The 13,841-nt window shown below is 44.5% G+C and overlaps 1 protein-coding gene across 3 annotated transcripts in view; it reads right to left on the reverse strand.

Moving 5' to 3' along the window:
- furina (furin (paired basic amino acid cleaving enzyme) a) overlaps positions 1-13,841 on the reverse strand; it is a 114,430-nt gene that overhangs the window by 25,891 nt on the left and 74,698 nt on the right. For all 3 annotated transcript variants that reach the window (XM_072659858.1, XM_072659860.1, XM_072659859.1), the window contains exon 7: positions 5,623-5,711. In XM_072659858.1, the coding sequence (XP_072515959.1) occupies positions 5,623-5,711 (89 nt within the window). The remainder of the gene's footprint in view (positions 1-5,622; positions 5,712-13,841) is intronic.

The raw sequence follows: 13,841 nt of genomic DNA on the forward strand, positions 1-13,841 counted from the left end.
TCGCTGCAGCGCCTTGCTCAAGATCCCAACAGTGGGAGCTTGCCGAGCCCGGGTATCGAACCCACAACCCTGTCATCAATAGCACGGAACTCTAATCCCATAGAATTTTCTGATCCGTAGTCAGACGTGTCATCCATTGGGACACTGGCCTGACGGTGTAGACAACGACCAGCAGCGGTGAAATGCGGTCAGTTTCAAACCTCACAGTAAGAAGTTTAAAATGACCCCTGAGAATGAACCATTTACCCAAAGTATGAATCTGACGGTGGTTGGATGAGAATTCTGACCATTCTGACTCCCTATTGGTTTGTAGTCGATCCATCACACCTGCACACGTCCCGTCCCTCTCCAGCGAGCTCACAGCAGACGTCTGTAGTCTAGTATGAAGACTGTGTCCGTGGCAGAGACTCAAGAGAGCTGCAGTGAAACGTCCCGACTGAGCCCCACATTTACATTCCAATAAAGCTTATTGATCACACGCCTCTGAAGTCTGACTTTCTGCAGCTTTACAGAACTTCTAGACAACGACTCCTCAGTAGTGCACTATAGACCCCTGTGGCGCGGCCCAAGCTTTCGGCCTTTGTTTTCTTTCCATTACTTTTACTTTTCTACTTGAAGTCGTTCTGAAACCAGTACTTTTACACTTTTACTGGAGTAAAAAGCTTCAGTTGATACTTCAGCTTCTATAGAAGTCTTTTAAACCCTAGTATCTCCACTCACTTCTACCTGAGGAATGACTGTGAATCATTTTACACCTTTGGTTACGGTAAGGATTAGGGTTAGGGTTGCATTCAATAGACAAGCCTTTACATTCAACTTTTGCATTTTACAGGCTTTCAGTTGAATGTCCTGCAAGCATCAACAAGGCATCTATAATGGATCTATAATGGAAGTACTGGGATACCCTTACATCCAATAAATAAAAAATATATTACTCATTAATCAAAATTTGATTGATTGTTTACAGTTTTGCTGGTGCAAAGTCCATTTTTGCCATATTCTGCATCAACCAGCAGCTAAAGCAGGGATGGCAGCCAGGTCCTTTATCTACATTCCAAACGTCTTTAAGTCAGTGGAGCACATCAAGAAACCTGTCCGTGTTCAACCCGTCCTTAACAGAAAATAAAAAATGCATGACTGAAGATCGGGCAAAGGATTTTCACCTCATACGAATCTGAACATCTACTTTGGAAGGTTTCGCCCAACACTTGTGACAGATCTGCTACCAAGTTCTTTCCAACAGTGGATTTTCCCCCCCTTCTCCAAGTCCTTCCAGGCCAATATGTTGGGCTAATGAGTGCTGGCAGCGGAATACGCTCTGTACGCGGTGTCTAAACTAGAGCACGGCCCTCTGCTGCTTCCGAGGCATCCCTTAACAGAAGGCAGATCCGGGCAGACTGAGGCCCTCGCTGTGGGTCAGCTTTTCAAAGCAGCCCTTCTCTTCTTCCCCAGTTCCTTTCTTTCTCTGGACCTTTCGGAGAGGCCTCTAAAACTTATTAGGGCAGGGCTTCCCCTTACGGACGCAAGGTGAAGCCTGACTGCGGATGGTTGCTTGGCACCTGCTGATTCTCATTTGGAAGCGAACCCAAGTAGAAGTTCTGCTACATGGAAACATAGAAGGTGGGGCGGATAACTGAGCTGGAGCTGGGCGATATGACCGTATTTTATCGTATCGTGATAAATTTGATCATCGTGGTATACAATACATAAATATCGTCATATTTAAGTAAAACTCACAGTACTCAGTATGGGACAGTATTTGGTCAGCAGTTTTTAATAATTTTACACCATTGATGCATTTTGTCTACGTGGCGAAATATTGCGTTAAATATCGTATATCGTAAAAAAAATCGTAAAATAAATATTGTTCTATACAATTTTAAACATATCACTCAGCTCTGCGTGGAGCTTTATGGGCGAGCGAGAAAGAGAGAAGAGAACTTCTGTACGAGCTTCAAAAGGGGGGGAGAAAAACTGTTCCATGACCTAAAAACAGATTCAAAGGAGGAGGGTGGCCCAAAATATTCCCCGATGCTCTATGGGGAGAAAACGATTGCCAACAGTCTCAACTGGGACATTAGAAGAGGATATTACAGGGCAGCAAGAGGGGGAAAAAAAGAGCTTTCCAACCAAGCTTTTTCCAACCAGTGAGGGCAGCAGAAGACTCGGAGAACTGAGTGAGCATATGTTCCAAAACCTGTGACTTCCCACAGCTTCACATTGCTGTGGTCTTGATTGGAGTGTTCTAGCTAATGCAGATATCCAATTTCTCTCTTGTACAGGAACAAACCCAGCTAACGGAGAACGTTACAAGAACGTTCAACAGTGTTCTTGAAGGGTTAGCCTGTAAGGTTACAGAAATAACATTCCAAGAACATCCAGAAAACAAATGGTTTTCTCACACAAGGTTCCCAGTTTGACCGGTTACATAAAAACGTTCTCAGAAGATCCAGAAAACTTGACGAATTTAACTTTCTAGGAACCATAAGCTGTAAAGTTGAGAGAACGTTCTTCTGAAGTTTTCCGAACGTAAATAAACCTTACATAAAAACATTCAAAAAAGTGTTTAAGAACCAAAACTTTGTAACGTTCAGAAAATGTTCTACTAACCAAACATTGTTAGCTGTGTACTACCAATACTGACACAGAAACGTTTGGATTAGAATGAAAAAACGTAGAAACTGCAACCTCCCTGAATCATTACAGCATTACAGACGAAAATCAACCATTTCTGCAGGGTTCTAAAAGCAGCATCATGAAAAGTGGATGTTTTCGTGCGGTAATCAAGCCTGAACCTGGTCTGCTCAGTTCTGGAGAGAGGTTCTCGTGTAGCTCCACCAGAGTTCTACAGTGCAGTACTGTGACAGATGCACCAGTCAGGCTTCTATAGACACGACTCTGAAGCTGCTGCTTTAAGGTAAAATTGCTGCAGAATGTTGCTTTAACGTCAATTTAAAACAAAATTAGACTAATACTTCTGCTCCTACGATATTATTACCACTATCAGTAGTAGTTACATCATTATTCCTCATCAATAACAAAGCCTAGACGTTTAGGTGGACCTCATATGGTAATCTTTAGCTTTCACAAAGCGATGTATCGTAATATTGTATGACCATGAGTTATATATTAAACATTAAGCAGAAAAACTGACAAAGCAGAACAAACAAAACAGGGTTACAGCTTACAGCTTTTTTTCTTCTGCTGATTTTCTAGGTTTTGGACACTTCTCTCTGCCGTGCTGAAACGAGCTACTCACGGTTCCTTGAATACTGAGCCAGTACTCACGGTTCCTTGAATACTGAGCCAGTACTCACGGTTCCTTGAATACTGAGCCAGTACCCACGGTTCTTTGAATACTGAGCCAGTACCCACGGTTCTTTGAATACTGAGCCAGTACTCACGGTTCTTTGAATACTGAGCCAGTACCCACGGTTCTTTGAATACTGAGCCAGTACTCACGGTTCTTTGAATACTGAGCCAGTACTCACGGTTCTTTGAATACTGAGTCAGCACTCACGGTTCTTTGAATACTGAGTCAGCACTCACGGTTCTTTGAATACTGAGCCAGTACCCACGGTTCTTTGAATACTGAGCCAGTACCCACGGTTCTTTGAATACTGAGCCAGTACTCACGGTTCTTTGAATACTGAGCCAGTACCCACGGTTCTTTGAATACTGAGCCAGTACTCATGGTTCTTTGAATACTGAGCCAGTACTCATGGTTCTTTGAATACTGAGCCAGTACCCACGGTTCTTTGAATACTGAGTCAGCACTCATGGTTCTTTGAATACTGAGTCAGCACTCACGGTTCTTTGAATACTGAGCCAGTACCCACGGTTCTTTGAATACTGAGTCAGCACTCACGGTTCTTTGAATACTGAGTCAGCACTCACGGTTCCTTGAATACTGAGTCAGTACTCACGGTTCTTTGAATACTGAGTCAGTACTCACGGTTCTTTGAATACTGAGTCAGTACTCACGGTTCTTTGAATACTGAGCCAGTACCCACGGTTCTTTGAATACTGAGTCAGTACTCATGGTTCTTTGAATACTGAGCCAGTACCCACTGTTCGTTGAAAAATGTGCCAAATGATCCAAAATGTCCAGATATGAATAATGCACACTGTGTATCCAAGATATGAGTAAAATAAATTATACTGAGCAGATATAATCTGACAACATTGCAGATCCTGTGATTGTGACTTCTGCACATGGACACATCGCGGCGGCGATGCTGAAAAGGCATATTGTGCAGCCCTAAGCTCTGGATCCGAGGTGCAATCAGACGACCTAGCAGAAGCCTAGAGCTAAGCCTAGCATCAACAAATGCGCTCGCTCAGAGTGCTTGAAATCAGCGCACACCGCTAAAAAAAGAAGCACATTAAAAGACAACAACAGTAATGGCACTTAAACCACGTCCATCACGTTCTCCTCTGGCCAACAGATCTGACGCAGCAAGGCTAAAGCACCTCCAATTTGCAAATATGGCTCTTCAAGAGGACGTGTGCAGTCATCTGAGTGTTTATTTACAGAAACTGAAAGAATTTGCACATATTTGCATTCGTATTTGAATAAATCACATACGCCACCATCAAACCAGCGCACGAATCCTAAGTTATGATGCCAAAGCACATCTCGCACGCTTGGGGAAAATAAATAAATAAAATAAATAAAAACGTCCCCAGAGATTCATCATCTGATCTTCCTCCATCTACACATACAGGATCAGAAGCAGCAGCGTACAGGTAGGAGGAAATGTGCGGCAGTGTAAAACCCTGTTGAGGGTGGGGCTTATATGACCTCATTAGAAACGCTTTTAAAAGATGTACAAACCCTGGGCTAGCATACGTCAGCCGCTCCTGTGTGGCTCATTCATCTTGCCACACCTCAAGGGCTAAGGTTAGCCCAGCGCTTGCTTACGGATCACGTTGCTTAGCTTCAACAACAGAGAACCCGGACACAGAGGGTTACGCTCTCCCTTTCGCCCTTGTAGTGCCTCGGAGAACCCAGAGGATTGGATGTCACCTAGCCAGCCTCCAACAATCGAAGGACTTAGCTGGGTCCCAAAGCCCAAAGATGGCAGGCAACACACAGAGAGGTAATGAGATAAAATATGCAGTGAACAGGATAAAAGTGCCTCCGTCAATTAAAAGGATTACACATGCTTACACTGAAATCTGCAGCTTACAGGGGCCAGCGCTGGGGCCTGCGATAAGAACACACTTTCACACACTTCTGCTACTGAGGCAGGGCTAAAGCTAATGACTAGGACTACACATATATACATATATTTATATGTGTGTGTGTGTGTGTATATGTGTATATGTATGTGTGTGTGTGTGTGAATATATATACACACACACACACACACACACACACACACACACACATTTATATATATGCAGAAGCGCCTTTGCTTTGGAGTAGAGATTTCACTCCTAACCTGCTTCTTTCTGATCAGCATGCCGACGCTAATAAGGCCTGTGGGACACGATAACAGCTTGACAAGAGAGCAGAAGAAGAAGAAGAAGAAGAAGCAGCAGCAAACAGGGTGATGGAGCAGAGAAGACCATATGCCTCCCCAAACTGCACCAACTTCAAACCTTCAGTCGACTCACCTCCGATCTTGGCATTGTAGGCCACTCCGACCCCACAGATGTCATTGTTGGCAATGGCGGCCACCTCTCCGGCACATCGCGTCCCGTGTCTGATGGTGAAGAAACGGAGAGAGAAACTAATGGTTAGGGTTTTTTCTCTCTCTCTCTCTCTCTCTTTTTCTTTCATTTGTAAACACACAAACTTAAAGGAAAAGTCTGATTAAAAATCTATTTCACATGATTGATCACTGACCTCAGATACAGTCGACCAGCAGAGACATGTTTGACATCTGAGGTTTGCTTCTGTAGTCCAGAGCGGGAGCTGCTAGGCTAACATCGCTAACACATAGTGGACTTGGACTGTCACCAATCTCATTTGAGTGATACGGCCCAAAAACTAACCAAACTGTATTTATTGTCTGGGGGGGGGGGGGAGTCTCTCAAAGCTGCAGAATTAAAACTTTAACAATGAGCAGAGTGATGCCACATTGTTCTGAGGTCTAAATTGTTACGGTTCCTTAAAAATGGCTCTTTTTTGGTTGTTTTTATAGATCAAGTCGTGCCATGCTCAAAAAAACCACATCAATCTGTCCGCTCAGAACAAACCAACATCTGTTTGCGTTTTGAGAGGGTTTAGAGATGTTCCTGGCTGTGTATTCAACAAGAGGAGATTGGTGACAGTCCAAGTCCAGTGTTTCTTAACAATGTTAGCCTAGCAGCTCCCGTTCTGGACTACAGAAGCAAAGTTCAGGCAGTAAACAGGTCTCGGGCTGATTGACTGAGTTCGGCCTCGGTGATCAATCGTGTTCATCTGATTTCAACTGTTCCTTTAAGGCCCCCACACACACACACACACACACACACACACACACACACACACACACACACACACACACACACACACAGTGACCCAAACTGCAAGCTAAACACTGCTTGTTACGTCCTTGACACGACAGCGAGGGTTCGAGTATTCTGATGATGTCTCGTGGAGCACAGTCCCGCATTTCTCTTGTGTATTTGTACAAGTACAAGCTGGCACAACAGAGCTGGGGGGGGGGGGGAGAAAATAAATACACCGGGGCCGACAGGTATCTGGCTCGCTTCTCCCTCAACTCGAGGAGCTAAAAAAATATAATAATAATAATAAAAAAGAGCAGAGTAAGCAAGCCTTGCCCACAAACATCTAAACATTTCTCTACATCAAGGACGACCTTGAGTTTCCGCGCCTCCGTTGCTCCCATGCGCAGTCACGAACCGGGGAAAATGAGATGACATGCTACCATCAGACTGGCAGAGTTGCCAAATTAGATTTACGTAGTCAACAGAAAGCTTAGCTCACAGCCTCCTGCTCCCGAGGATTTCAGCCCTTTCTTCCCCGACACCACCAGCCAGAGACTGAGGGCGAGGGGAGCTCTTCAGAAATGACGGGAAATGGAGGAAACGGCAGGTCGTCGCATTTCTGCTGGGTTTATTGGCCTGCGATACGGATCAGACACGCTCAGCCTAAAGCCTGCCTCTGCATGAGGAACTGTACAGTGGTCCAGAAACAGCTGGAAGGAACTTTGGGAATGTACTATTCAATCAACTGTGGGGTGACTGAGGCCCTCATTTCTACTGGAGATGAGCCTGGATTCTTTGCCTGGGTGAACGAGTCTAACAGTGATGTTAGTCAGTAGGCACGAATTTACATTACTGAGGAACCCGAGGAACCCGTTGTGAAAACACTTCAGACTTCAGGAGGAGGTTCTCTGAACTTGAGCTTCACAAGCCTTTGACTTTGATGTACTGCTAATCAATGCTGTCAGGCAGCCAGCGAGCGATGTACTCTGATCGCTGCTGATTAATGGCTAGAGCGGGACTCTCGAGTGGCACAGCCACCTAAGTGCTGGCTCCATCGTCAGCAGATCGGCCGTTCGATACCTGGTAATGCCACAGCTATGTGTGGCCAGGGGTCCCAGAGAGGAGCAGTTGGAGGTCTGTTACAGAACAGGCAGTTAGTGTTGTCCTCCAAGCGTGTTAACCTCCAGTGACACTGTCCAAAAGATATGGTTGGTTGGCTGGGAAATGACTAGCCTTTACTATCCCAGCACTGGTGCCATCATGTGATTGGGGGTTGGGGAGTCCTAGTCATGGTTGGGAATTGGAAGAAATTGGTAGAAAAGCAGAAGAGGCAAACCACCTACCTACCATCTCGACCATGCTGTAAGATGTGAGCATCTGCTGAGCTGAAACCGATTGGTGACCACTTCACCATCTATGCTGCCCTTTAGTCAGCGGTGTGGTCATATGGAGGCAACACCCAACAGGCATCACTGCAGCTTCTCTGGGACCTGGCTATCCCACACTGCGATTCTCCAGCTTGAAAGCAACTGTCCCAAACTACCTCAACCTACTTTCGATGGATGTGTCTGGAATATTGTAATCCAACAATGGATCCAAAGAAGCCTCAGCAGTGTGAGCAGATCAGGACGGAGAAGAACCGAGGTCTATGTTGAGGTACATAACAGAGCGTGTTCTTCAGGGCACTGCTAAGCAACAAATTTTGGGTTCCCACAGCAAGAACTTTCCAATCGATGGTTGGGTGGGACGACACCTCGGTCAAACTGGTCGAAGATCACCAGTGGAGCTTGAGCATTAGCATCAATGGAAGGATACTGTTTATTGGCGAATATCTACAGCCTATTCTGGTCTAATCTTCAGAAAGCTAGGTCAAAGATCTTCACTTCAACATATTGCAGCATATTACACAACCCGAGACAGACGAAATCTAGGTTTCCTCAGAACAGTCTGTCAGGTCAGCGGGGTCAGCTCAACTCAGAGTCAATGAATAGAGCCAAAAAGGATCAATGAAAGCTCTGGAGATCGCCTCCAGACACCAGTTCTAGGAAAGCACAAAATGTCAGAGGTTAGCATTGTGGCCGTATTCACTTCTGTACGAACTCCAGTAAGTATCATCATGGGATGCAGCTTACAACAGAACAGTTAAAGCCTAGAAAAAGTCTCCAAGTGATATCCAAGGGTCTAAGGGTATATGGGTTCAAACAAAAGCTGCCAATAGGGGTCTTTGGGGCACGGCCGTAGCATGTCCTCTATAAGCGGCTATTGCGGCAACTGAGGTCCTCGGGTGTGAAGGGCCTTTTTAAACGTCACGTTTCTTCTTCTATACAGAACTGCATGTCCAAATCAAGAACCTTTGGGGAGCCTTTACCGTTGCGAGTGCGTCTTCCACTGTATAAACGTCTCTCAGAGTCTCTCGCGCAGGAGATTACTAAAAGCAGTGGTGCCTCCTTTGACAAAAGCCATCACTGACAGCATATTGTTCTGTTTGACAGTCACCTTGCTGCTCCAACAAAATGAGCTACAGGAGCTACAGTTGCACGAGTACAGAGTCAGTCCAAGAACCTTCAATCTCGCACACGACTCTGCCTTGCTCGCAAACTCTCTCCCTCGAAAAAATGAAAAGCCAGGCCAGTTCAAAGATAGTCGCGGGCTCCTTTTGATAGATTAACCTAATAAGCCAATCATGCAGCATTAACAACAGGAGAGAAAATGAGACTTTCTGCTTTACTCAACTGAAGAAAATTCATCATTTTAAAACCCACGACCATCTGCTCTCTAATAGTGCGTTTTAGAAAGAACTGATCTAATCCCTGGGGTGCTCGAACGAGATGCTAACCAGCAGCGTCCTGCCAAACCCACAGTCTTGACTGTCATGTTGATGAGAAAAGGATAATCTCTGGACGTCTCCCGGGAGGACCGCTGCTTGCCTTTTTAATAATATAAACACAATATTATCATCAATTTATAAAAATAAAGGAGCTACAAAGGGTTCTTTGGGAAATGCCATGGAAGAATCACTGATGGTTCCATAATGAATAATGGCAAAGAACCTTCACACCCACTTCTTTACAATGTTCAAAAGGTTCTTCTCACACACACACACACACACACACACACACACACACACACACACACACACACCTCTTGCAGGAAATCAAATCTAATTAAGGAAATATAGCTAAAATCGCTAAAACTGAGGTCTGCAAGCAAGGTTGTTGGTCTACTGGTGTGTAATAACTATATATACAATTATAGCGGGTGAATGTGCTGTGTGTGTGTGTGAGATTGGGGTTTCTATAGCTAGCGTGTGTGTATTAGCATTAGCGTTAGCCTCCACTCACTTCTGAATGGGCTCTTCAGTGCTGGTTTAAGAACAGAGAAAGGCGAGCGTCGGTTCTCCCGCTGGTAAAACGGAGCGTTTCAGTGGAAGTTTTATAAAGGGTCAGATATTATGGTCTGTTTTCAGGTTCCACTGTAAAATAACTCCACACTGCAGAACCTCAGCTTTGAAATGTACCGTCTGAGAACGTCCGCACTGCTGCTGCTGCAGCCGGCTGGGAGTAATGTTCGTTAATGGTGGTTTGAGGACACCAGATGGCGCTCTGAACACCTTGGTTAAAACGAAGACTTGGAACTGGATTGAGATTCAAATGGTTAATTAAAATTAGCCTGGACATCAAGACATCTCACAAACCCAAAAAAGGAGTTTCCCCAGAAATGCATGCCCACGTCAAGAACCGCTGTTGATCGGTTATGGTTAAGGGATAGAACTAACTCTCTCTCTTTTTACCTTCTCCGATTAAATGGCCACCCAGCCCGACCTGTTGGAAGACTGCCCGCTGAGGTCCCCTCTACCTGCGTCAGACCAGCTGCCACCTACCAGTCCTAAATGGACCTAAATGGACTCTTAACTATCTGCCACTATTAATATTACCACTATTAACTATCTGCTGTATCTGGTTTGGTAATTTTTATCAATAATTTATAAATAGTTCTGATCAGAGGAGGACGGGCCGGGTACCCCTTGTGAGGTTCTCAGGTTCTCTCCATTAAAGACCTGGTTCTCTATGGAAGCGGCTCTTCTATGGCATTGTTCAAAAAAACTTCATTTTCTCAAGTCCAAGAGCAAAATTCACTGAGAATCTGCAGTCTCAGCAGACCAGAACATTATTTTTCAAGAGGCCAGACACCGGGCATGGAAATAACCCGCAGAACAGTACATTAGCAAAAGAAAAACCTTCCCAGAATAGCAATCATACTTTCAGCATGACATGCATAAAAGGGCAGCATAAATGATGCACAGGAGAACCCCACGGGGCCTTTTTCATTACCAGACTCCAAGCTGTGGCGTAAAACTATAGGGCTGGCCCGTCTCTCCCAAGAGACAACACCGTCTTGGTCTCATCCCTTCATGCAAGCAAACCGGGGTTGACACGGACCTCTCTGACATTAACTGCTCTATTTAACAAAACAAACAAACAAATAAAAACAACAATCTGAACGGGCCGCGAGCCATTCGCCACAACCAACTGCGGTAGGTCCAGCCGCACTTTTTATCCCATTCAAAATGCAGTCCAGGCACAATGGGCTGCCAGCAGTAGACTGAAAAATTACCCCACGCTCTGGCATTCAAATGGCAGGCTCGCTGCCGCCGAGTAAAGGCACAAAGACTCTGCGAATGATCCAGCTGCCACCCCCGAGAACCGCTGGGTGACTGAGGCCCAAAGGCACAAAGCAGAGCAGGCGCAGTAAAAGGTCTCGGACATTTTCAAAAAAAAAAAAAAAAAAAAAAACACTTTTAAAAAGCATCACCGAGTGCCACGGGGGTACTGTGATTTGTTTGTAAACCTCTGAATGCCAAAATGTGCCCGTGTTCAACAAGGCCGTGCAAACAAAGCAATCAAATGCTGGCATATTGCACAGGAATGAGCCGGCGATTGAAATTTTTGAGCATTTCATTTAATCTAATACATTCAATACAGAAGGATCCATGGCCAGCTGAAATTGGATTAGGTGGTTTCCCAGCTGGCTTATCATTGCCCAGATGCAACAGCTCCAAAGCAGCAGCCTCAGTTCGGTCAAGTAGCTGCACATTTATCACTGGCTTTTTAGATAGTCAAAAAGTCAAAGCATGGCATCGGTCAGCACAGCTGGGCCTCTTAATATTATAATTATTAAGATTATTAATGGCAATGAAATAATGTGAATAAAATGCTACTAGTTACTAAGATTTGGAAAACACTAGACCTCAAATTCACAGCAGACATTCCTGTTAGAAACGGGATGGGAGACTCAGTCTCTGAGTTCTTGCTGCTGGGGGGGGGGGGTATTTGAAATAAATCCAAAATCTCAGTGCACAAGGTGTTCCCTCGCTCTACGAGGGCGGCTAAAGCAAGAGGACCTCTTAGTAGGTAGAATACGTCCTCTATGCACTACCAGTGATGACCTGGTGTGATCTCTGGTGGGTTCACCAGAGGCAGGGTCAGATTTCCATGGCAGGGTAGATGTACTCTGGGTAGATGAGTGGGTGAATGTAACTTGACAGAAAGGATGCACAATGGCAACAATACTGGTATTGTTTGTTTATATATATATATATATATTTTATATATATTATATATATTTGTTTTTTTCTGGTATTGGTTTATATATTATACATATATATAAAAGATTATATATCAATCACACACATACACAGAGCAATCCTAGTGAACGCATGATTTTATTTGATGTATTTACTGAACTCAGGCATGACTAGGTGACTAAAATTTTACGCACATTATTAATATTACAGATTTACATATTCCAAAATCATATTCCATCTGGCCCAAAATCAGATCAGCACAACCCTAGTTAACCTGAAACGAATATTCGTTTTTATGGTACAAGGCAACATCTCTGTGAAGCTTCCCGGACAATCCTCCAAAAATATGCAAGCAAACTAGAAGGACCTTTTAAAACCAATTAAGGACCAATTAAAATTACTAAAATGCTACAACTACCATCAAGTACATTGAGCCTTTAAACGTTATAACTATAACTATTCTTTTCTTTCTTTTTTAATTACTTTTTAAATTAAAATAATTCAGTACAAAAATTATTGTTGGCATTTTCAAGGTTCTTCATAGGACCACCGGCTCTTGAAGAACCCCAATGGAAACGGAATTATATTGGTGTGAAAGATAGATTTACGGCACGGACGTGAAAAATACTGCATGTCGACATCAGCCCACAACTGCCATATCGCAGCATCCCTATTATAAGCTCAAATATCCGATATCTGAAGTCCACAGTAGACACAATGCTTCCCAATGTTGAATTTCACCTTTCGCAGCTTTAAACAGCAGCAGCTACTCTTCAAATGGAGAAAAATCCATACACTTATTCCTCCCTAAATCCTTCACTTACAGGCTAATATCTAAACATAAAAACCCCGTTTGGCAGCCAGACAGTTCCACCAACGAATGCAGAGGCAGACTTCTGTACAGTGACTCAAAGCTGGCAGACGGACCAAAACACATTCATACTTGTACTGTAACTCCAGTGACAGCCAAAAGGCCTTTTCTTCTGATTGTGCTGCCATAACGCCGCCGAGAAGACGACGTGCAGGCGGATGATTTATCACGAATACTTAACCATATGCAGCAGGACTACAGAAAGCTCGGCAATAAGGAGGGAACTTCGGCTTTTAGAGAGCGAGAGTGTGTGTGTGTGTGTGTGTGTGCTGGGTGCATTTCGTTTGTTTCATCCCGAGGAGAAAGACTTTTACGCGTTATTAAAAAACGATTTGAAAGTAGCGCTCTCTTAAGGGAGATAGATTTCATGCTGTTATTGTTCCTCTTAGCTCCACTAACCTCATCTGAGCTGTCGGTTTCTTCACAAGAGCCACGCTGAGTAACTGGGCCACTTCTATAGAAAAAAAGGGTCTTAAAAATTCAAGCGTTTAATGCATTATTCACTCCATCCTGCACACAATACAGGAAGCCTGTGTGCACACCAACAGCACTCATGTCATGGATTTCTCAGAATCTCCAGATTGGAGACTCTAAAAGAGCGAGCGAGTGAGTGAGCGTGCGAGAGAGAGAGAGAGCGAGTGGTGAAGAGGCTTGGCAGCGGAGAAGATATTACCTTGAGTAAACATGCGGGCTTGGACAAACTTCTTGCTGAGGTAAAACGGGGGTGTTTGTGGGAGTTGCCCTCCGCCGGCTGCTGATCCGAGGCCAGTTTTGCGGCTGCACCGAGAGTATTTAAAGCTCACGGTTTGCGGAGGGCAAAAAAACGGTCCTGGGTCAGCTCAAAAATTGCATGCTTCCACATGGACCAGGGACGTGGAAGAAGAAAGAGGGCTTTATGGAGGTGAACAGAGATGGGCTTTCTCACAGGGAGCGTGCAGAGACTCA

Source organism: Salminus brasiliensis, chromosome 17 (assembly GCF_030463535.1).
Source record: "Salminus brasiliensis chromosome 17, fSalBra1.hap2, whole genome shotgun sequence".
Classification (NCBI taxonomy): Eukaryota; Metazoa; Chordata; class Actinopteri; order Characiformes; family Bryconidae; genus Salminus; species Salminus brasiliensis.